The following is a 21,871-nucleotide window of genomic DNA, read 5'->3' on the forward strand; positions in this document are numbered from 1 at the left end:
AGATCAAGAGTAAAGTAGCATTAGGGTAGTAAGGGGTGTATTAACTAGCCCTTTTCATGGAGATATCTAAAGTGTTTACTTCTACTCGTAAATTCTGTACCGAAATCTGGTATAGGTAGCGTTGCTCAATGAGTCATTCCATTGTTCATTTTCATCACCTGGTACATAGTGGACGCCCCGCCCTGAAAAAAATACGACAGACTTGGTGGTGTAGCGTTGACCACTGTATATTGTTTGTAGGGGAAACTTGAGCAAGGAACAGTCCGACTATCAACTACATAAGAAGCAAAAATCATTGGTCATTCATTCCGAAGTAAAGTATTCCGTCGCGGAGTCGGAGCATCTCGACGTCTGCTAGGCATGCTGTTGTCAACAGACTTTCAAACGCGCATGAATGTAACAAGGCCGAGGTCCGTAATCAGCGCCACTAACTAAGCAAAGCAACCGTCCGCAAGATGCGGCACTCATGCACGTCCCAAAACGTATCCTTGTCACTCCGAGCTCCGAGCGGAGTAGAGGTCCGATTGGCCAATTTGGTCCGCGCCCCCACGAACATGAGCTTGTGTAAGTGTGTTGTGAAGGCTACGATAATTTGGATATATGGGATGGGGTTTACTTCTACGTGTGGCTGTAATCGTTGAATGTTCAAAGAAACTTGCTTTGTTATTGAGCTGTAATCATGGAATGCCCAAAGAGAGAAACGACTGAAGCTGAACACCCAATCCCCGAGAATGCGCCAACTGAAGAGGACTCAAAGTATCCTCGCGGTGTACCGTTATTTCTCAACCTCCTCTCAATAATACTAGCCACTATAGTGTGCGGTTATGTATGCAAAGCATGCCACACTATGCTATCAAATGTCGTTTTTGCTAACATTGAAACAGGACGCGAATTGCGTGACGACAATTATCCCGGTTGTAACAGACAGATTCAACTCACTCAACGACGTTGGTTGGTATGGTGCTGCCTTCTTACTGGCTTCAGCATCTTCACAACTCTTCTACGGAAAACTATATCTCTTCTACCGAGCTAAAATTGTCTTCTCTGCCGTTGTCTTCACCTTTGCCGTCGGGAGCCTCATATGCGCTGTTGCGCCGAATAGCAGTTCATTCATCGTGGGTCGTGCCATCTCCGGCCTGGGAAGCGCAGGAATATTAGCCGGTACCAACATTATCATATCCCGGTGCGTTCCAGTTCGAATGCGATCAGTCTACTCTAGCATTATCGGGGCGATTGAATGCGTGGCCATCTCTATTGGACCATTGCTCGGCGGCGCGATAGCAGAGACTCTGGGATGGAGGTGGTGCTTCTGGCTTCTTCTGCCCCTTGCAGGCCTAACTATTGTTATTACAATGCTATTTCTGGGCAACGAAGAAGGCGCCGAACAATCGAAATTGACTCTGAAGGACAAAATACGCCGCCTCGACTTACCCAGCCTGGCGCTTTTTATACCAGCCATTGTGTGTCTGATCTTGGCACTTCAGTGGGGCGGAACTTACTATGCTTGGAGCAACTGGAGGGTCTTTGTACTATTCATAATCTCCGGATGCTTCCTGTTTGCTTTCGGGGTTTACCAATACTGGAAAGGCGAGGAGGCCACCGTGCCTCCAAGAATATTTCTTACTAGGACTGTTCTTTTTGGAGCTCTTTATTCTTTCAACACTTCTGGGGCACTGTATGTTGTGGTATATTATGTAAGTATTCCTGATTGGTGACATGTATCTTATTGCTAATTTATCGAAAATAGCTACCGATTTGGTTTCAGGCAGTGAAAGGAGCCTCGCCATTCAGCAGCGGCGTTCGTGGCCTTCCGCTGGTATTGTCTCTAGTGGTTTCCATCCTAACATCAGGGAGCGTAACTAGTATCATCGGGTACTATACTCCAACGATGTGTCTTGGATCTATATTGATGGCGCTTGGCGCAGGAATGCTGACAACGTTGCACGTCGAGACGCCAATATCGTTATGGATAATATACCAAATTATCTTTGCCCTTGGCATCGGGTTCGGTTTTCAGCAGCCCATCATCGCTACTCAAACAAATTTCTCAGGAAAGGACCTCCCGATTGCCCTAGTGCTAGTCAGTTTTATCCAAAACTTGGGAGGGATTGTAGCCCTTTCTTCTGCGCAAAACATTTTCACGAATCAATTGATGGATAACCTGCACAGAGCGGCGCCTGATATTGATCCAAAGCTTGTTCAAAAAGTTGGAGTACTAAGTCTAAAGCTTAGCTTTACTAAGAAGGAGCTGGCTGAAATACTTCCAGCTTATAACCTCTCTATCACACAGACATTTTTAGTGGCAACTGTTATGGCTTCAGTAACAGCGATTGGTTGCTTTGGTATTCCTTTCTATTCAGTCAAGGGCAAGAAAACTACAAAGGATAATGTTTAGGACAGGGAAATGTTTCAGCTAGAGCAAATGTATTGTTTCATTAAAGTACACTACATTGTTTTACACGGGCCTGGTACTTGCACGGGCTCGACTCTTCCTACTCCTGATTGGTTACGCTCGTTCCCGTTGATAGACGACTCTTGACAAACAAAGTCGTGAACTAGTCACGAAGACTCTATCCACACAACCGACCGGGGGAAACCCGCCCGAATCATTGAATGAAGACAATGATCAGGGCCGATAATGATTGGGGCCGACAATCATCATTATAATTCGACAAAGTAATGATCAGTCTAGAATTTATTAAGATACAGTTATTACCACAGCTTCTAGATAGCTTTCAGCACTTGATACAACTTTATCTCTATACCCTCTGATCATTGATCAATCAAACTCCTATTACAAGAATTGAATATTAATAGCATAAACCTAGGAAATAGTAGCTTTAACCTACTGGGAATATTCAGACCCTGACACAAGTCATAGCTAATTCCGGCTTGTCACCTGGCTGCTATGACTAATCGAAGACTGGCTCTAAGTCCAAGTATAAGAACTGCTATAATCTCAAAAAAATAACCCTATTGATGGGCATATTATTATCTCTCTACAAGAAAGACTGCAGAGGTGCTCTTAAGTGCACTGTCCACCTGATTTTCTGTGCTCTGAGGCACCATGGGTCTGGCCAGCGTTCCCTCTGAGTTCGATGTCCAGGTCGACATATTTGGCCAAAGATGGGTCACTATTTTTACACAGACCAGTTTCTGTTTTGCTCTCACCAATGACCATGACGTGGAAATAATTGTCGACATCTTGATCAAGGGCAACGATCGACTTTCCTATCATTTTCCATGGTTGGCCGGACAGGTTGTCTAGGAGGGAGGAGCATACGGCAACACAGGTGTCTTCAAGATCAAGCCCTTGGATGCTACACCTCGCATGACGATAAGAAATATGAGGGATAGTGCAGATACTCCTTCTTGGAAGGCCTTGGTACGATCTGACTTCGATAAGAATGACCTGGATGAGGGCCTTGTCGCCCCAAGGAAGTCCAGCTCGGGGCGACCCGGCGAAACGGTAGCAGAAGTCTTTCAGTTCCAGGCGACAATCATGGCGGGCGGGTTAGTTCTCACATTTCTCAGTATTATAGTATAGATGGAATGGGATTGGCTCAGGCTATTCGTTTGTTCTCTAAAGCTTGTCGCTTAGAGGAATTTACAGTAGAGGAGTTGGCCATAGGTACATTCTCCTCCGGCAAGGTGGTTCCATTACTGGGGGATACTTGGAGGCCCGGCCCTGAGCTTCATCACAATATCTAGAATTGGCTTTGCCGCCGATGAGTCAACGAGACGGCCATATTTCATGCTAAGTTTACGCGCTGCAATAGGGCTGGCGCACTATGAATTGCGCGATACTTGGCCGACGGCGAACCTCACCTAGGCGTTGTCAGCGCATGAAGATGAATAGAATAGTCAATACACCACTAGTCAATATCTGACTTAATCCTCGCTCCAGTCCAAAACAGACCATTCAGAATCGCTGGATATTATGCTTCAAAGGAAGAGCAGTCAAGATATACCCCAACAGCCATGCATCTTGAGTGAGCTGTGCATGAACCATACCAAAATATTGTCCAGGAGTCGAATGATCATACATGCTGACCTAGGTATGGAAGGACGTTCTTTCTTTACGACTCTCTGGCAACATGTGGACTAACATGGACTGGAGGTACTGATGATATTTTGGCCATCTTACTGGCACTTCCTTCCATGGTGGAAGAAATTGAGGTTATACTGACAACCTTACCGTACGGGAACGTAGCTCTAGAGAAGTATGTAATGGAGCATGAAACTTAGCATCCCTGCTCACAAGTTCCATGGAGAAGCCTGCGAAATCTTATCAGCATGTATCATGTGGTAGACAAGGAGATAGAGTGGCGTAATCTCAACGGGTGCTGAGTCGGATTTGAGCCGTTATGTGCTTGCAAGCCTACTGTTGCTGTTGGAGCCACGCATTCGCTGGAGGCCACAGAGCTCAAAGCTGACCACTTCCGTAGGTCAACGCTCATTGCTGTGGAAGTAGCACTGACGTGGAAGCAGATGGTATGGATGGCGTGCATGGCGTGCACAATCGATTTCCCGATCCAAGTCCGGACGATACCTGGAAATCCCTTCTTGAGAGAGGTATCCCTGTTAATACCGACATCGTTCAGCCTTTCTGGACACTCTTCAAACCCTCTGGAGAGCCGGCACAAGGGGAAATGCTCAGACTTCTTGTCGATAATCCCCCCAACGCCATTTCTACAGCAGTTATTGGTTCCATGACGAACATCGAGTTGGCCGCTGCACCGGGACCATGAGACTTTATTGAGAGTAAAAGAGGTCACTATGATGGGCAGCGCATTCAACGCAACGGACAACATCATACCGATGACGGAATTCAATGTCTTTGCGGACCCTGTGACGGTTGTGGTCCTATTCGCCTTGATGTCTTGGGCTCCCTAATCAACAATGCTGCTAGTATGCGCGAGTCTGCTGTCAAACATTGGCAGCTCAACGAAATGGAAGCGGTAGTTGAAGCTTACTCTGTTTCCATTAGACATCACCATAGCCCACACTGTTAAATAGAGCATCTTTGAGAGCGCTTGCGTTGCTTGTAAAAGCAGGGAGCCCACTTGCTCATTGGGTTCGCCATTTTATTTCGGCTTCGTATACTCACATCTGCATTACTGAGAAGGCTGGCGACGAGTTGACTTGTGTTCTCCATGTTCCCTTGGTTGTATGGTATCTAGTTGCTCAAAATCAGCACATATAAACTTCGGCTATGAAATCTGAGGATATACGTGTTGGGACTTTGGGCCGATTGACAATCGGGATGCTTGTCAGTGATCAGCGGTGTCTTGTGAAAATTGACAATGAAAATGGCACTTTTGAAGATAATGGTAGATAGCTGAGTCAAAAAAAAAAAATTATATTAATAAATGATCGAGTTGTCTATTAGCAGAATGTTAGAAAAGATATTACTGAAATGCATTTTTTATCTAATTATTCCAACAAGTTATATAATATTTAATTAAAGCAAAAAGATGTAAGAATAATAATAAAGTTATTTTAGCTAAAAAAACTTTTTATAATATATAATATACTATAAAGAATTATAGAAAAATATTATTTATAAAATTATTATATTATAATATAACTATTATAATTATAAATAAAGGGAATAGCAATTATTATTTAATATTCATAAACATATATATATATTAATAAAGTAACCTGTTCCTTAATATAAAGAGTATTATTGCGCAAGCTGTATCCTTTTGCTTAGGGGGCTGTAACTAACCTGATTAGGAAAGGGGCAAATTACCTTAGAATTTTCGACTAAAACACTATTATTACAAGTGCAAATTTTATAATAAAAATATAAAAAAAGAAATTTTATAAAATTAATTTTATAAACTATCTTATATAAATAAATAATAAAAAAATATATTAAAAAAAAACTTACTTAAATATTTAATAAATACTTATTAAAAGCTCTAAAGTTTAAGTTTAGTATTTTTATATAAAGTAATTAAATAATTAAGTAACTTTTTATTAAATCTTAATCTTTATATTAAAAATAATATTAAAGTTTAAAAAAACTATTAAAAAAATATATAATTAACTATATTATTTAGCTTTTAACTTATTATAGGTTTTATTTTACTAATATATTATATATTTTTTAAATAATTTAATTTTTAATATATTTATATAATAAAGTCTAAGAAATATCTACTACTTTATTATATATACTTTTTTTTAATATATTATTAACCTTTAGAATACCAAGTGTATTAAGGTAATAGGTTATACTATACCTAATCGGGTTAGTTACAGCCCCCTAAGCAAAAGAATACAGCCCGCGCAGCAATACTTAATATAAATATAAAAAATCTTTTTACTAAAACCCTTATTAAAGATTTACCTAATTAGCATCTACTTGTTTATTATAGTAGTTAATTGCGCCAAAGACCAAGTCATTCTCTGTTCACAATCTAGGTAGTTTACTAACCTAGTTTTTACAGTAACTGTTTAGAGGTAGTAGATAGTTCGGCGACATTAAACCCTACAAAAGTACTTCCGATAGCCGAAGCCTTGTACCAGGGACAGGGACCGCTGAATATCAGACTGTAACTTTACAAATACATCAAGTGTTTGTAATTACTTAAATAGCACCTAAAAAGTAGGTACAGGGAATTTCTTATCTTGCTTTTTGCACACTTATCCTAATGCGCAAGTACCCCAATCTGATCTAAGAAGCATTGCGCTAATGCCCTGCCCTTGTAAAAGTATTTGCCACAGCGTTGTAACAGTTTTTTTTCTTTACCAAATTCTCCCTATATACCAAAGTGCCTATACCCAGGTTGTTTTGAATAGTTGGCGGATATGTAACAAATGTTATAGTAACTACGATCATGTAGATAATTTTGTGCATTCCACCACCATCTATTTTCACCGGTTAAAAAGCCTTGACGTGGGGGTCTCAACTTTCTAGAGAATCCTACCCAATGTGAGGCAATTGTTTCCCGTGAGGTAGTATTCGCAATTGTGATCCCGTATTGTATACGGTGGTGAAATGAGGACTATTGCGGAAGGAAACTCTTTGCGCGGAGCGCCCCTGTTACGTCTTCGGGTCTTCTACGTGTTCTTCCACTTCCTTTATCTTACAGCCCGGTCTAGTGCAAGCGTGCTGGAATATCCTGGTCGCAGGTCAAGACAGCGTATGGAGGCGCTGGTGCAAATGAGAGTTGCCCAGTAGTGATGGTAAGGATCCCCAACCTCCCATAAAGGCGTAAACGTTGGAGCCTACGTAAGGTGCTGGCCAGATGTATGCCGTCACCCAACAAAGTTGTGTTAAAAGACAGAGTGCGAAGAATATATTAATGTGCGTTGGTAACTCATCTCACAGGCACATATTCCGGTGATCCCACTGTTGTTACAATTATGGGCCGATTATTTGAAGTTTTATGAGGTAATTTTCAAAGAGGGTAATGATATTCGAGATTTTTTTCTTGGTAGTTTGTAATTCATGAGGGAGGTAAGATTTACTGTTACATATTCTTGCGACTATAGAAAGAATACCTTTGACGTAGCTGCTACAAGGCCCTTGTTAGAACACCCCCCTGTAGTAAAGCGGTCCCATTCGTATAGTTGTTGCATGATAGATATGAATTATTATTGATTAGTATGAATTATTAATATTAATACATAAGATTTGCATTTAATTATACTGGTTTTTGTAAGCTATTTACTCTCACTTCTTATTAATTGATATTATTCGCTAGACTTGTAATGCAACTTTGTTAAGACTGCAAACTACGTGATTGATGTAGGGGTGTCAAAGGGTGTGCTTGTAGCCGGGACGTAGGTTCCGAGTGTAGACCACAATCTCTTGGTACACCTACCCCACTCTATTACATCTCGGTTTGAGTTTAGTTGTAATAAGCACGTAAGGATAACTTAGTCTTTATTGGGATATGTTCCGTGCTATGTAGTACACGAATTGTGCTCAGCAGCACCGGACCGTACCGAACATTAACATCATCAACCAAATGGAGACAAAGGCGGGTTGTCGGCCTTTTTCTGGGGCCTTGAAACTGACGTGTCGAAGTTCCCTGCAATGTTTCCCTCCTCCCAAAACTACTATGATCTTCTTGTCAAAGATATTTGTTAAAAATGCTTTGAACTGAATCTTCCCGCAAGGCAAAGCTTTTTTACCACTGCCAACAGAAAAGAGATCCGGTGTTTCTTTCTAGATGCCAGCCGAATCCGATTAACAGGCACGATTAGCTCCAAGTGCTGGGTCCAATTTGTTATCATTGCTCTGTTTGGAACATGACGATGGATTCCAAACAGCATTCTCCAGATGAAGTCGATACCAGCAGCACCAACGCCACAGACAGAGATTCAACTGCTTTACACAAGGGGTCAAGACCTACGGAGACTGAGTTCTCTGGCGTACTAAGGAATAATGGCCCAGCTGTAGAACTGGAAAAGACTTCTCAGCCGGACCAGGCCACGCGCCCAAATGGTGGATGGAAAGCCTGGTTGCAGGTTGCTTGTGGCTTTTTCCTTTACTTCAATACGTATGGTGCGGCAGCCGTGGTATCTAGAATGAACATGCGCCTTTGTGCGTCAAAGGCGGCTGGCTAACAATTGATCGATAGGTCTCATTAATACTTTTGGGATTTATCAGAATTACTATACAACTGAATTCCAATTTGATCCCTCCCGTGCCTCTCTTATTGGCGGAATACAGACGTTTCTTCTGTTTTTTGCTAGCGGTGCTGCAGGCCCTTTATACGATGCAGGCTATACACGTTCTCTTGTTATTGCAGGATCAATCTTTATTGTTTTAGGAACGATGATGCAAAGTCTCTGTACACAGTATTGGCAGTTCATCTTAGCCCAATCCTTATGCATTGGACTTGGGGGCGGCTTAATATCGTTCTTAACTCCTACCATTCTCTCGACTTACTTTACATCTTTATATCCCTTGACTGTGGGAATTGCGGGTTCAGGAACAGGAATTGGCGGGTAAGTTCTCCTACGCTAAGAAATCACAATACTGATATATGTAACTTAGTATTATCTTGCCTATTACATTCCGTGAATTGCAGCCCAAGATTGGGTTTCCATGGACTGTTCGTATCATCGGTTTTATCCTTCTCGTTACGCTTCTGCTCCCAGTACTTTTTCTACAGCCTCGCATAACCCCTAGTGCTGGCCGCCGCAGAATTATTGATACAACCGCCTTTACCGACTGGCCCCTTGTCATTTTATTAATCGGCAATTTCATCTATCTGCTTGGAGGTTTTACACCCTTTTTCTATGTTCAAGTATATGCAGTGGAGAACAACATTGCAGACGCAAATCTAAGCTTCTATATGATTGCAGTTATGAACGCAGTATCTGCCATAGGGCGAATCCTGCCTAACTTTCTCAGCCCATACACTGGCCCTTTTAATATGCTTATTATAACAAGTGTTTTAACCTTTATTTTCGCATTTGCCTTTGAAGGCGCGAAAAGCCTTGCCTCACTTATTATTATAAGCATGGGCTTTGGAGGTGCTACTGGCTTGTTCTTTGCACTACAGCCAGTTGTGGTAATTGGACTTTGCCCCAACCCCAAGCTTGTTGGGACGCGAGTGGGAATGGCGTTTTGCTTCTTGTCATTCGCAGTGCTTGCAAGTAATCCTATTGCTGGTGCTATCCAGCCTGTGGGCGGCTACTCAGGAGTGTGGATTTGGACTGGAGTTACTACTGCTGTTGGCACTGCTTTAATGTTTGTAGCACGTCTGGTCAAGACAAATGGTGTTTTGTTGACGAAAGTGTAAAACCTGTACAAAGATTTGTCAGCCAAGTCTTATTTACTGCTAATGTAATTAATTACTCATAAGATTTTAGTATCTTGACCCCTGTTATAGGTAACGTTATTGAGCTAGATATTTAAATATCATTGGCCCCAAGACTTCTTCTTGCGTCCCCTGCGTTGTTTTAATCCGGTAACTTTTAGATTGCTTAAGATTGTCTGGACTTTTCGCGCTTTTACAGCTCTCTCTTTCACCGCACAATGCCTACAATTATTGATCTTAAGAAGAGCTTCGCTTCTGTCCCATGGTGCTCAGAACTTCTCAGTAACCCCGATGTTGAAGCGTGCATTCCTCCGTGCCGAGCCGGCGAAAAGGATACTACATATGAGCTCTGGGAAAGGACTTTGAACACTTCAAACACCATCCCAGAGTTCCTTGCCCTTCACACAAGAACAGAGAACCCAAATTCACGTATCCACGATATCAAACTCCTCGCCAATTTAAACAACGGGCTGGACGGGTTTCCTGGCGTTTGCCATGGAGGAATGGTCGCCACGTTGCTGGATGAGTCCATGGTCTCGCTCATTCTGATAAATATCCGCCGCGGGGCACTTGCTTGCCCTTGGTACGGTACTGTCTCTCTTAACATGTCGTTCCAGAAGCCCGTCAAGACGCCAACCACAGTGCTGGTAGCAGTGAGTCTAGACAAGGTAGAGGGGCGCAAGCTGCTCATCACAGCGACTCTGCAGGATGGATCGGGAAAGGCACTTGCGAAATCAAGCGCTGTATTTATTGGTTTAGATGGAAAACTATGAGAACTTGGTGTCCTAATGTATAACCGTTATGAGTATTGCATCTCCATGTTGCAAACTCGCAACGTTAATACGGTCTATAGAGTGGAAATAAACAATTATAGCACTAAATAGACATCAAATGTACAATGACAAGTGAACGAGACAATGAATTTTAGATACAGCTGATAGAATCCTATAAAATATGTGCACAATGAAAACGAAAGTGTCCTCTACAGCCTGGCTCTTCCCCTAGCGCGGCGCTTTCTCTCTAGATCCACAAGCAGACGACGGAGGATCTTTCCCGAAGGGCTCTTTGGCACCTCATTAACAAATTCAATGCCGCCTTTTAGCCACTTGTGCGCAGCCTTATGGTTCTGCACATGAAGCGAGATCTGACGTGCCAACTCTTCATCGTCCACGGCTCCTGCAGCAGAGGCCTTCTTTACGACAAAGGCCTTGGGCCGCTCGCCAGCGGCTTCATCTGGGACGGGAATGACCGCACAGTCCTGGACCGCGACATGGGTGAGCAGATGAGCCTCTAGCTCGGCTGGCGGAACTTGGAATCCCTGATTCATGTCAGCTTCAAGACACCATCTTCGTAAATGAGAAATCCAAAAAGGCCTCCAACAAATACACTTACCTTAACCTTGATCAGTTCCTTTATTCGGTCGACAACGACTACATGCTCGTTCCCGGATGGTCCCTTGCGAATCACAACCTCATCACCAGTCTTAATCCACCTGCCGTCATCGTCCCAGACGAAGGTCTCCTCGTCAGCTCTCCCATTGCCCAGATAGCCTGGGATAATTGAGGGACTCTGTACAAGAAGCTCTCCTGGGGTCTCGTATGTAAAAACTTCTTTGCCGTCGGAGTCAATGACCTTGGCACGGATACCCGGAAGCAGAGAGCCGGAGGAACCAAGATCAATGTCATGTTCGCTAGTAGTGCAAATTAATGTAGCAGTTTCAGTCATGCCTGGTAAGTGAGCTTTGGTCAATTTGCGTGCGCAATGTCATAAAGTAGGTTCTTAGACTCGGTAGCTTACCATAACCTTGTCCGAGGTGCCAATCAGGGTACATTTTGAGAAGCTGTTCTGCGGTTTCCGCGTAAAGAGGAGCACCACCTGTATGTATGTTTGCCACGCTAGATAGATCATGCTTGAGGCACTTGTCGCGATTCCGGAGCATCTGTATGATGATCGGGGGTGCCTATTGATCATATCAGCACATAATTTACTATCTTCAACATGTTCTGAGGAGTGTTCATCAGCCATGACAGCTTCCGCATGAGCTTGATACGTACCACGTACAGACGCCGTATCTTAAAGCGCTGAATAGCATCGAGAAAAGAGTCAATTGTGAACTTGGGAAGCACAATGAGCTCATCACCCTGATATGCCGCGCAGAGTGCAACAGTGACGAGGCCATAAATGTGACTCATTGGTAGCAGCCCGAGAGTGACTTGGGTGTCAAATTTGAAATGGCTTCTCGCTCCTGTTTCGTATGTAGCTGTTGCTAACACGTTTGAAATGACATTGTAATGAGATATGACACATGCTTTCTTAAAGAAGGGTCAAAAAAAGAATCTTTACACAATCAATGGCATCAAGCTTGACTTACAGGTAAACCAGACGTTCCGCTAGACATTGAGATAAAGGCTGCTCGCCGTGCCCCTTCACCTTTAGGCCAGTTCAATGCCTCAAGGTCAGGTAAATCTTTGCCAATGGAGATCAGCTTCTCAAGGCTGATATGAGACGTGGTGCTTTTGGCCCCAGGGAAGTCCATAATGAATATCTTGTCGTCAGTAATACCACATTGTTCCGCAGCCTTCTTAGCAGTGTCTAGGAGCTGAGGGCAGGTAAAGATAGCCACAGCACCGGTTTTTTTGAGCTGATATTCAAGCTCAGACGGCGACTGAGATGCGCTTGCTGGAGTTACAATGCCTCCAATTCGATGAATTGCCAAAACTAGCGGTATGTAATCGATCTAGGGCTGTTTGTTAGCTGTAATGATTCATGTTTTGTTGAAGTCCCCACCATAGTATATCCATACCGTGTTGGGCGAGAATACTGCAATAACTTTGTCTAGTGACAAGCCTTTGTTTGGTGTAATGTTGAGAGCCTGGGCAAGGCCTCGTGCAAGGAAGTTGGTCCTCTGTGGCACCTGGGTAGCTGTGAAGCTCTTCCCGGTGAGGCCACATGTAAAGGGACTCCGTGATGTTGCTGCTGGCCGTCTGCCATATTTGCCGGACAGGATAAACTCCTCAATAGTAATGCTATTAGGAGGTTCTTCCAAAAAACACAGATCAGCTAGAATCAATATAAAAGACACATGGGGAAATACCAAATGGGAGACTAGGCACCCAAGCTGGGGAAGTAAACATTGTAGCTTGGATTCTGGAAGGCAATGAGGTTGTATTGTTCAAATTATGAGACTAGATTTAAGACAAAGGTTGACTGGCCCTTATAAATTAACTAGAAATACAGCACCTATACTTTTGAAGACACTATTCTAAATTTTACACGCTTGGAACAATATTAGTGAGAGAACAGTAACTAGGCAAATAGTAGTATAGTAGTTGGTATACAAATATAAATCACAGGGGATGTATCTTTAGATAAGTAACTATAATATAATATATAATATATTACATATTACATATTGTATTTACAACAAATAAATACTTTATTAATACAGGGTCAGGCTTGGTACTAGAGTCGTAAGTAATAAGTTTTCAAAACTACCTAATTTAACAAAAGTAATTTTTTTTTATTAAATATTTACAATACTATACTTTTCTTTTAATATATTATACAATTGCAGCTTCATGCCTCTTATCCAAGCTTATAAAAATACAGTCTAATAAAGTTAGAATAGTTGTAAACATTAGTTTAGTTTGTTTACAAGAATAAGGAGATCTAGCTGTACTAGGGTAGTAGTCCCTCAACTCCTTGAAACTAAATCGCCGGCGCCATCATACGACCGACATATTACCAGGAGGAACATGCTTTCGGCGGCTGACATGCAATTTTGCTAGGTATGTTAGGCAGGCAGCATGATCCTGGACCTTGCAGAGAAAGGATTCAATGTCAACGTGTAAAAAGCACGTTTTTCCACGCCTTGATAAGGAGAGCAGGCTCTGTTAGCTTATTCAGTAACCGATTCATTAGATCAGAGAATATTCCTGGCAATTGTCGTAAGACCGACAGCCGACCCCCACCCCCGGTGGCGTAGCCCTTACCGATAAAGGTCTTGCTGCAGCAACCTTGCTATAATCCAGGGTGCCTATTCATTGATAAGTAAGCGGCGTATTTAGTTAGCAAGGTTGCATTACAGCAACGCTGCGAGCATATTATCTAACACGTTTATACTTTAATATACCATGTAACTTGGGCTGAATACGATTTGTTTAATCCACTTTCCCAAAGTGTCTTATTCGAAAGAGATTTATACCGCAGAATCAGAAATTAGTGCTGACTCTGACCCTATTCCAGCTGAAAATTGCAAGTTCCAGATCTAAGACCTTAATCTAGATGCTAAGGGTTTAATAATACTACCTCCTACTGTATTGTAGTAAAAGTAATCGGTAGATTGTTTTATTGATTGTTACAAGCTTCGGTCTTTTTCGGCCTATTGTTTAAATCAAGTTAGTTGTGTTCAAAGTACTAAGAAGATGGAAACTAGTTTTAGTTAATAATTCTAGTGTTTTTATCTTTGATCTACCAAGACAACTCATAGTTGCCGGTTTACTGCCTTACAACTGCAACTGCAACATAATATTCCAACAAACATCACAAACAGCAACAACAACACTAGCAACTGCAACTGCAACAAGATGGCACCACCTTTGCAAGGAGCAATTGGCGCAGCAGATGCCGCACCTGGTGTAAGTCGACGACTGTTTGACAACAAAATGCACTTCTACGGGGACAATTCTGAAGATAGACTTAGGTTTCGTTCTACACGCCTCGACAAGAGCCAGCTGCGGGTACTGCCAAGGATAAAGACTGCCCTAGCTTGTTCAAGCCCATCAACATCGGAGGGATGACTATTCACAATCGCATTGTTGTATCTCCAATGTGCCAGTACGAATTCCCATAAATCCAACCCGCATTATACGAATTCTATACACGACTAACTCTGAACAACGTAGATATTCATCCCCAGATGGTTTCGCTACACAATGGCACAAATCTCTGATCAACAGCTTCTCTGCACGCGGCCCGGGCTTAATTTTCATGGAGGCTCACTCTGTTAGCCCTTATGGCCGCATCACGCCTTCGGATGCTGGACTTTGGAGCGACGCACACATCGAGCCTCTCGCTGAGATCACCGAGTTCGCCCATAGCCAAGGTGTCAAGATCGGCATACAGCTTCAGCACGCCGGAAGAAAGGCGAGCCGACTCTCACCGTGGCTGGAAATGACAAAAGTTTCTAAAGGCAAAGTACGGCATCATATACTTTTTGGTAGATGAGACTCAACACTAATTCGTTTCAGGACTTTGGATGGCCTGATAAGGTCATTAGCTGCAGCCCGTTACCATTCAGCCCTGATACCTGTCTACCGAGAGAAATGACCATCGCCGACATTGAGTCTCTGAAGAAGGACTGGGTAGCAGCAGCGAAGAGAGCTCTCAAGGCTGGTTTTGACGTAAGTAACCGAAATACTGCTGCTATTTGAGATATCGCTTTCTAATTTTCCGCAGACAATTCTCTTTCAGGCAGCCTTCGGCTTCCTCCTCCACAGCTTCTTGTCTCCAGCTGCCAACCAGCGCAAAGACAACTACGGTGGCTCTTTTGAGAACAGAATCCGTCTCCTGGTCGAGATAGTGGATTTGGTAAAAGCTGAAGTCCCTGCCGGCTTCCCTATCGGTGTCCGCATGCCGGCAACTGACCATCTGGAGTATGACGAGTCTATTCCACAGTGGAACCTGGAGCAATCCGCCAAGCTCGCCAAGATTCTTGCAGAGCATGGAGTCGACTATATTGATGTCTCCAGTGGCGCTCTCGACCGCCGCCAAAAAATGAAATACGGGAAGGGCTACCAAGTTGACCTGGCTAAGCAGATAAAGAAAGCTCTGGCGGGCACTAGTGTCATCGTTGGAGTTAGCGGCAGTGTTATAACGGGACAACAGGCTCAGGATGTCCTGGACTCATCGGCCGCAGACGTCGTTGTTTCGGGGCGAGCCTTTGTGAAAAACCCAAATCTGGTCTGGCAGTGGGCTGACGAGCTGGGCGTCGATATTCATGTCGCAAGCCAATGTGAGTAAGACCCTAATAAGTATACTTGACCTTATCTTAGACTTTTAGCTAATAATATCTCTAGTCGGTTGGGGATTTGGCAAGGCTCGGGGCCTTCCGTCCAAACAAAAGTCAAACCCTAAGTCCAAGATATAATAGTTCCGTGTGCAAAACACATTTTAAGATAGCTTTAGTATATATGTGTTGATAGCTTTCAACCAGTTCCATGACCTACGACGGTTGAAAATGGCCAATTTCGCTATCAATTTGCCAAATAGAAGTCTCAATAGAATAGGAAGCAATTAGACCAAGTTTTTGTCTCTAGATCATGACTTTTACAAATAGTTGTTCATAGTTTAAATCGCTTACGACCGGAAGAAATCTTGTCGAACTCGGCCTGCGGAAGTCCTGTGACTAGGCTATTTACGCCGGCAAACACCTCGGCGATATTTTGCCTCTCCATTGCTTCCACTTCAGGTTTATTAATGAGCTTCTTGATCTGGATCAAACTTTCTCCCACAAGTTGATCGCCTAGTCGCTCCTCAATTTCCTCGAATACAAGGCGGTGGAACTTTTCCTCCTCACCTTGGCTGCAAGGGAAAATCTTGTTAACGAAGCCTGCAGCTAGGAGTTCCTCCGACGTGATCTTTTTGCACATGAGTAGCGCCTCTCTCGCCTTTCCTGCTCCTAGCCGCTGAACTAGAGCTCGCGAGGCGCCGCCCTCAGTGACAAGGCCAAGAGATGCGAACGGCATGAAAAGAACTGTATCGGGGACGCAGTACACAAAATCTGCAAACGCTGTAAGGGATGCAGATAGTCCAATCACAGGTCCGTTGAGAGCTACAACCATGACCTTTGGGTGGGTTGCGAAGGCATCTGTGATATTAATATTGAATGCGAGAAAGTGCTGGAGCCAGTGTAGGCGTATCTTGTCCTCCCCCTTCGGCAACGGGGGGTTGCTGCCAACATCGAAGCCACTGCTGAAGGTGAGTATTAATTTTCACAAGTAAATGAGGCCGTGCTTATACGTACGCAGAGAAGTAACGCCCTTTGGCGGTGATTACAGTTATGAATACTTCATCATGAGTAGCAATTTCTCTCATGCGACTAGCGAGTTCGAAGTACTGCTGCTGGCTCAATACATTGAGCTTTTTGGCATTATTAATGGAAACAACCGCAATGCGGCCACGGTAGTCAACGTTAATAATAGAGGAAGTCATTATACTATAAGCAATAGTAAATAATAAATAAGAAGAAAAGTAGACTTCGACTAATCCTAATTATATAGAAGAGACTATTGTCTCTTGTAGAAAAATAAGTTACTTAGTGCGAGATGTTAGTTTAGGATATAAGCTTGTTACAAGCTTCGAAGAACTATTGTATTGTAAGCAGACTGTTGCATCGGACCGATTGCCTTGAGTTTTATTTGTTTTTGTAACCGAAACTTGACATGGAAAAAGATAAGAATATAGCATCGGCGAGTTATTCATCCATGTAATAAGTCCAGTCTAACTATATGTAGGTATTAGTGTAATATAGCTTTTTGTTGAGCTGCAGCTGGGATGCTGAATAATATTTTATATTAATGTCTTTACAGATGCTAATACAGCTGTACAAGCCTAACCTGTATTGTCTCCACTGATGTTAAGGATTTTACACTACTGGGAGTAATCAACTATTTGTTCTCTTGCGCTTCAAAATAACAACTCTATGACAAAAAAAAAGGATTGTTATTGCATGTTGTAGGATAATATAGCGTATAGTGCGTATTCTTATAAACTGGGTATGTTACACTTAGTGAGAGATACTCACTGCTCCCATAGAAGATAAGACAACTTTTCTAGTGTTGCTCTCAATCTACTGGACCTGTTTATAACAACAATGATAGAAGCCTAAAGGTACAAACATCAGTCTGATCTAGAGAGTTATATTATCAAAAATTCTGGATTCTTACGCTCTCCACAGAAATCCACAGTTGTCGAGGCCCACTGCTGCGGTTTGCATATGTATAGACGGAGCATAGAGGCCTTCACGATAACATATCTTTTAATCAGCTTCAGTCCCGAGAATTCTCTCAATTCTTCCTCTTTCTTTGTTTCTCATATCCTTTTTCTTTAACCTCCTAGATCCCTATTGAGCTCATCCACGATGACTCATAAACCACGTTCCAAGGCTTTCACGCCATTTCTCACATCATGGCCAAAACTGGATCTCTTTATCTTAATATTGATTCTCTAAACGCTATTGCGCCTCTGAGAAAATTACGAGGCATCAGGTAGAACATTGACTTGAACCTCAACTTTTTTTGTAGTGCTGGCCTCGGTAGTATACCTTTGGCATGCCCAAAACCTGGTGTCTTGCCCTATGTCCTGGTTGGCAAAAGTATCACCGTCAACGGCCGTACATATGTCATCGACCTTAGCTGGGTCGACTCAAAGGGTCATCAGTCGGGCATCAAGTACATGAATAACCATGGTATTACGTTCAAGAGAGTCATTCCGCCTAAACCTCTGAAATATCGCTAGCGCGGTTCATATGGCTACGTGTTGCAGAACCCAGACGGGTCATCTATTTATTCTGATGAGTAGTATACGGGGGGGAAATGGAATACTAGTTCTAGGAGAGATCCTCAAGACAAGATAAAAACGAAGAACTACATAAGACAAATAATAGTAACTGAAGAAGCTGGTGGAGGATAGACATGAACCACTTAGTGTCCAATGAGCGCTACAGCGTAGATTCTGGCCGCTCAGATAAGTTTGGCCTCCGTGAGTGACACTTACACGACCCAGTCAGCGATTAGCTCTGTTAGCATTCTAGAAAGAGTACTGGTCATGAACATGAACAATCCAAAAAGTTACTGTTAGGCTCACAACGTCAATGGTATATAGAAGCAAGTCAAACTTTTACTTACCAACCTAATAGGTCATAGGCGGTATTATTTTCGCATATTGTAACTTTGGAGTTTTGTACTACAGTCTTGAAAGAACCCAAGTAGTGGTTAAACAGCTTAGTATTTGCAAACATATAAGAGAAACTAGAGAGTACTATAGCTGCGACAGAATTTTTCTTGCCAGTTAATTCATCGTTATCTGCGTCTGCTCCAAGATATACCTACAGGATGAATTGGACTCTTCCCTCTGCCTAATGCAAAACTGCGAGACTACAAATCTTCCATGTCGGGAATTGTGTTAGTTGATCTTTGAATCCAAGTCTCTTCAACCATTACCCCCACAGTGTTGCCAGCAGTGTTCTTCATGTTCATTACCTTGTCACCACCCGCCTCTAACAGAGTCTTCATCATTCCGTCAAATTCCCTTTGTATTTTTTCTTGAGGTAGTTGACGCCAACATAAATGCCTATTCGCTGCTTCATAAAGCGGCGTGTTTCCCTTTAGGTTCTTTATGCCTACGTTAGCCCCTCGGTATAAGAGAAACTGTAGAGCCTCGACGCGATGCCAGTGCGATGCCAGTGTGCACAAACATGTATTGCCACTTGCATCGGCGTGAGATAGCTCCCCACGCTCTGTAAAAAGCAAGCTCATAGTCGCTGCTTCGTGAGGGATGCCGTCGTTGAATCGGTCACATAAAAACTGAAATGGTGCTCTCCCTTCTCGGTTTTGGATACTCGCATCAGCGCTATTGTCGAACAAATACTGAAAGACGCCTTTTTAGGTGATTGTAAAGCAGCCGTAGCTGTGTGCAGCATAATGCAGAGGCGTTCCTCCATCGTGATCCTGAGCATTGACGGTCCTAGGGTTGCTTTCCACTAGTAATTTCAGTGTATTCACTAGCCTCTTATTAAATTCGGGGCATTCAATTAGGCTTGGGTGAAATTCTTCTTTACTTCCACCAGCTGTCCAATGAAGCGGGAGGCGTCTATAGCTGCTGCACCGCGAAACCAGCTCGGCAGCATCACCACTACCTATATAGTGCCTAGGCAGTATTCGGACGGCCTCGACATTCCAATATATATTAGCAGCGAACAAAGCCGTGACTCCACAAGTTATTACCTTCTTCTCAGTGGCGGCATGATCGCCCGTGCTGTATGTATAAGTTCCCTCATTTGGGTCAGCGCCGTTGTCGATGAAACGTTTGATCAAACCCAAGGAACAGCGAGCGTTAAAACATTCTCTATCGGCTGATCTAGCTCTATTGTCACCTCTGTAGGAAAACTCGGACATTCGCCGAAATCTTCCGCCGATGCACCTTTATCAAGCGGCATGTGCATTATTTCGTCGCGGCGTGAAGCCTCATTGTCGATATTGAACCCCAACCATTTCGCAGCCGCTAATATGGCTGACTTGTCGTTCTCAGCTCTTGCGTGAATGTCGTTATATTTTTGGTATTCCTCTTAAAGAAGACGAACTGTCAAGGCGACAATGCTCGCACGCCGTGCTGAGTAACAAAAATCCTCGTTCATGAGGAGGCTGCATTGTGTTTGTATTCGAAGCGTAATGTTGCAAGAGCGCTCTAGCACATCCACACCCCCGCGAGCAGTCCCCAGATGGAAAATATCTCCGATACATATTTCAGAGTATTTTTTAATATAGTGAACCAGTGCATCAACATCATTGTTCACAAGGATTGCGCGCAGCAGTCGACGATCACAAGTCTCAAATAAGCTGTTGTCGTTTTCATCAACAAGCGTATGGAAAGGCTGAGGTGGATATCCATCATCGCCTATCTGAAGATTGTAAAATCCGGTATACAACGACGCCGAGATACGAGACACCTTTTCAGTCATCTTGCCAATGTGGATTTGTTGCACTGTAGAGTTGCAGCGCTTTCGTTGGATGGCCTTTTATGACTTGCGATATGCTATCAAACTGCAGCCAACATAGACGGCGTAACAATTAAGTCAGGCAATAAGTGTCAAGTTTTATTGCATCAGGTCCGCATATTGAAATACGGCGCCGAAGTGTTCAGGTGCAATAATAACTTGGGAGGATGATTTGGGACCGCCCCAGCAGGCAGCTATCAAGCCTCTAATACCACTCTGGCATGGTAGAGCACAGTACCTGAGCTGAAAAGTTTGCAATAGCAGGGGGATTATTGAGGCTAATACAAGGCATAACCTTTGATGGAACACAGCCTACAAGCTACTTCATACAAATACTGTATGCTGTTGGTCGCGACGCAATAGTACTATTTCATGCAGCTTAGATCTCCACCTAAACTTCTTTATATTGGTGGAATTATATAACCGGTCCGAGCTAATGCGGGTGCCAATTCCTTTCGACGCCAACCACAACCAACAACATAAACGAGCCCCCCTGGTATCATACTCCGACCCAGGCATAGTGCATAACTTAACCAGAGCTCGGAACAAGCGGTATCTCCCCCTTGCATGTTCCATTTGTAGAAACTATCTTCCGTGATTTTGTACTGCTCTCTGACATCTCCACTCACAACAAAGTGGAACGTTGTGCAAGTGGCAAATGATGCCAGGCTCTGTTGGGCTAGGTACAGCTTCGTTAGTAGTTGTCGGCTTGATACTTGAAGGCGTCGGTCTCGTAGTCGTAGACGACGCTTTAATCTTGAAGATGTGGACTTGCTCGTCGTGGATGTAGCCTTGGTACTAGCAAAAGGGTTGCCTGTTACGGATGAAGTCTTACTTGTTGTACCTATAGTAGATTTTGTTATAGAGGAATCTGTCGACGATGCGGCTGTCGATGCGGTAGTAGATGCTTGTTCTTGTCCTGAAGCCCAGCCTGGAATGGGATCGACGCAGGTAAGCATTTTCTTTTCGCAGAATCTTGACCACAGGTCACCTTCCTTGGACTTGGATTGGCTGCTGTTAAAAAGTTAATAGTAACCTAGTACTGTAGCTAAATTTGTACACATAAAACGTTGCCATCCTTCAGATTCACTGAACACGGTCTGTTGTCAAACTTTTGGCAACATTCACTCCCGTGAGAGGACTGGCAGGATGAGAATCTTCTGGCTGTGTTTTATTTTAGAGTTGGCCGCTGTAGGTCCCTCTAGGAGTCGTTAGGCAGACGATTGTTCCTAAGTAAGGATCTGTCGAATGTAAGTTGGCACAATTCCAGGTAATCACGTTGTTATACATCAGCAATTGTCGTGTT

At 43.3% G+C, this 21,871-nt stretch overlaps 7 protein-coding genes across 7 annotated transcripts; 5 read left to right on the top strand and 2 right to left on the bottom strand.

Moving 5' to 3' along the window:
- Positions 1-679: 679 nt before the first annotated feature.
- On the top strand, positions 680-1,715 carry TrAtP1_005232 (uncharacterized protein; the record flags this gene model as incomplete). Its single annotated transcript, XM_014089475.2, has 2 exons — positions 680-826; positions 885-1,715. The coding sequence occupies 2 exons, from the start codon at positions 680-682 to the stop codon at positions 1,713-1,715; spliced, it is 978 nt and encodes a 325-aa protein (XP_013944950.2).
- A 1,352-nt stretch (positions 1,716-3,067) lies between these two features.
- TrAtP1_005233 (uncharacterized protein) lies at positions 3,068-3,268 on the top strand (the record flags this gene model as incomplete). The annotated part of the gene is made up of 1 exon (XM_066112632.1): positions 3,068-3,268. One exon carries the CDS (start codon positions 3,068-3,070, stop codon positions 3,266-3,268), a length of 201 nt encoding a protein of 66 aa, XP_065968717.1.
- Positions 3,269-7,965: 4,697 nt separating this feature from the next.
- Positions 7,966-9,868, top strand: TrAtP1_005234 (uncharacterized protein). The gene is made up of 3 exons (XM_014089474.2): positions 7,966-8,527; positions 8,604-8,973; positions 9,023-9,868. Exons 1-3 carry the CDS (start codon positions 8,272-8,274, stop codon positions 9,771-9,773), a joined length of 1,377 nt encoding a protein of 458 aa, XP_013944949.1. The 5' UTR covers positions 7,966-8,271; the 3' UTR covers positions 9,774-9,868.
- Positions 9,869-9,936: 68 nt separating this feature from the next.
- TrAtP1_005235 (uncharacterized protein) lies at positions 9,937-10,688 on the top strand. The gene has a single exon (XM_014088959.2). The coding sequence runs from the start codon at positions 10,010-10,012 to the stop codon at positions 10,562-10,564; it is 555 nt and encodes a 184-aa protein (XP_013944434.2). The 5' UTR covers positions 9,937-10,009; the 3' UTR covers positions 10,565-10,688.
- On the bottom strand, positions 10,689-12,993 carry TrAtP1_005236 (putative NRPS-like protein biosynthetic cluster). The gene is made up of 7 exons (XM_066112633.1): positions 12,886-12,993; positions 12,595-12,830; positions 12,163-12,528; positions 11,846-12,103; positions 11,589-11,751; positions 11,184-11,518; positions 10,689-11,109 (listed from the first exon to the last, which is right to left on the bottom strand). The coding sequence occupies exons 1-7, from the start codon at positions 12,923-12,925 to the stop codon at positions 10,774-10,776; spliced, it is 1,734 nt and encodes a 577-aa protein (XP_065968718.1). The 5' UTR covers positions 12,926-12,993; the 3' UTR covers positions 10,689-10,773.
- Positions 12,994-14,377: 1,384 nt separating this feature from the next.
- Positions 14,378-15,939, top strand: TrAtP1_005237 (uncharacterized protein; the record flags this gene model as incomplete). Its single annotated transcript, XM_014088932.2, has 6 exons — positions 14,378-14,428; positions 14,494-14,627; positions 14,696-14,987; positions 15,041-15,193; positions 15,249-15,804; positions 15,869-15,939. The coding sequence occupies 6 exons, from the start codon at positions 14,378-14,380 to the stop codon at positions 15,937-15,939; spliced, it is 1,257 nt and encodes a 418-aa protein (XP_013944407.2).
- Positions 15,940-16,132: 193 nt separating this feature from the next.
- Positions 16,133-17,003, bottom strand: TrAtP1_005238 (putative secondary metabolism biosynthetic enzyme; the record flags this gene model as incomplete). The annotated part of the gene is made up of 2 exons (XM_014088949.2): positions 16,133-16,760; positions 16,816-17,003. 2 exons carry the CDS (start codon positions 17,001-17,003, stop codon positions 16,133-16,135), a joined length of 816 nt encoding a protein of 271 aa, XP_013944424.2.
- Between the last annotated feature and the right edge of the window lie 4,868 nt (positions 17,004-21,871).

Source organism: Trichoderma atroviride, chromosome 3, assembly GCF_020647795.1.
Source record: "Trichoderma atroviride chromosome 3, complete sequence".
In the NCBI taxonomy this organism is placed as follows: Eukaryota; Fungi; Ascomycota; class Sordariomycetes; order Hypocreales; family Hypocreaceae; genus Trichoderma; species Trichoderma atroviride.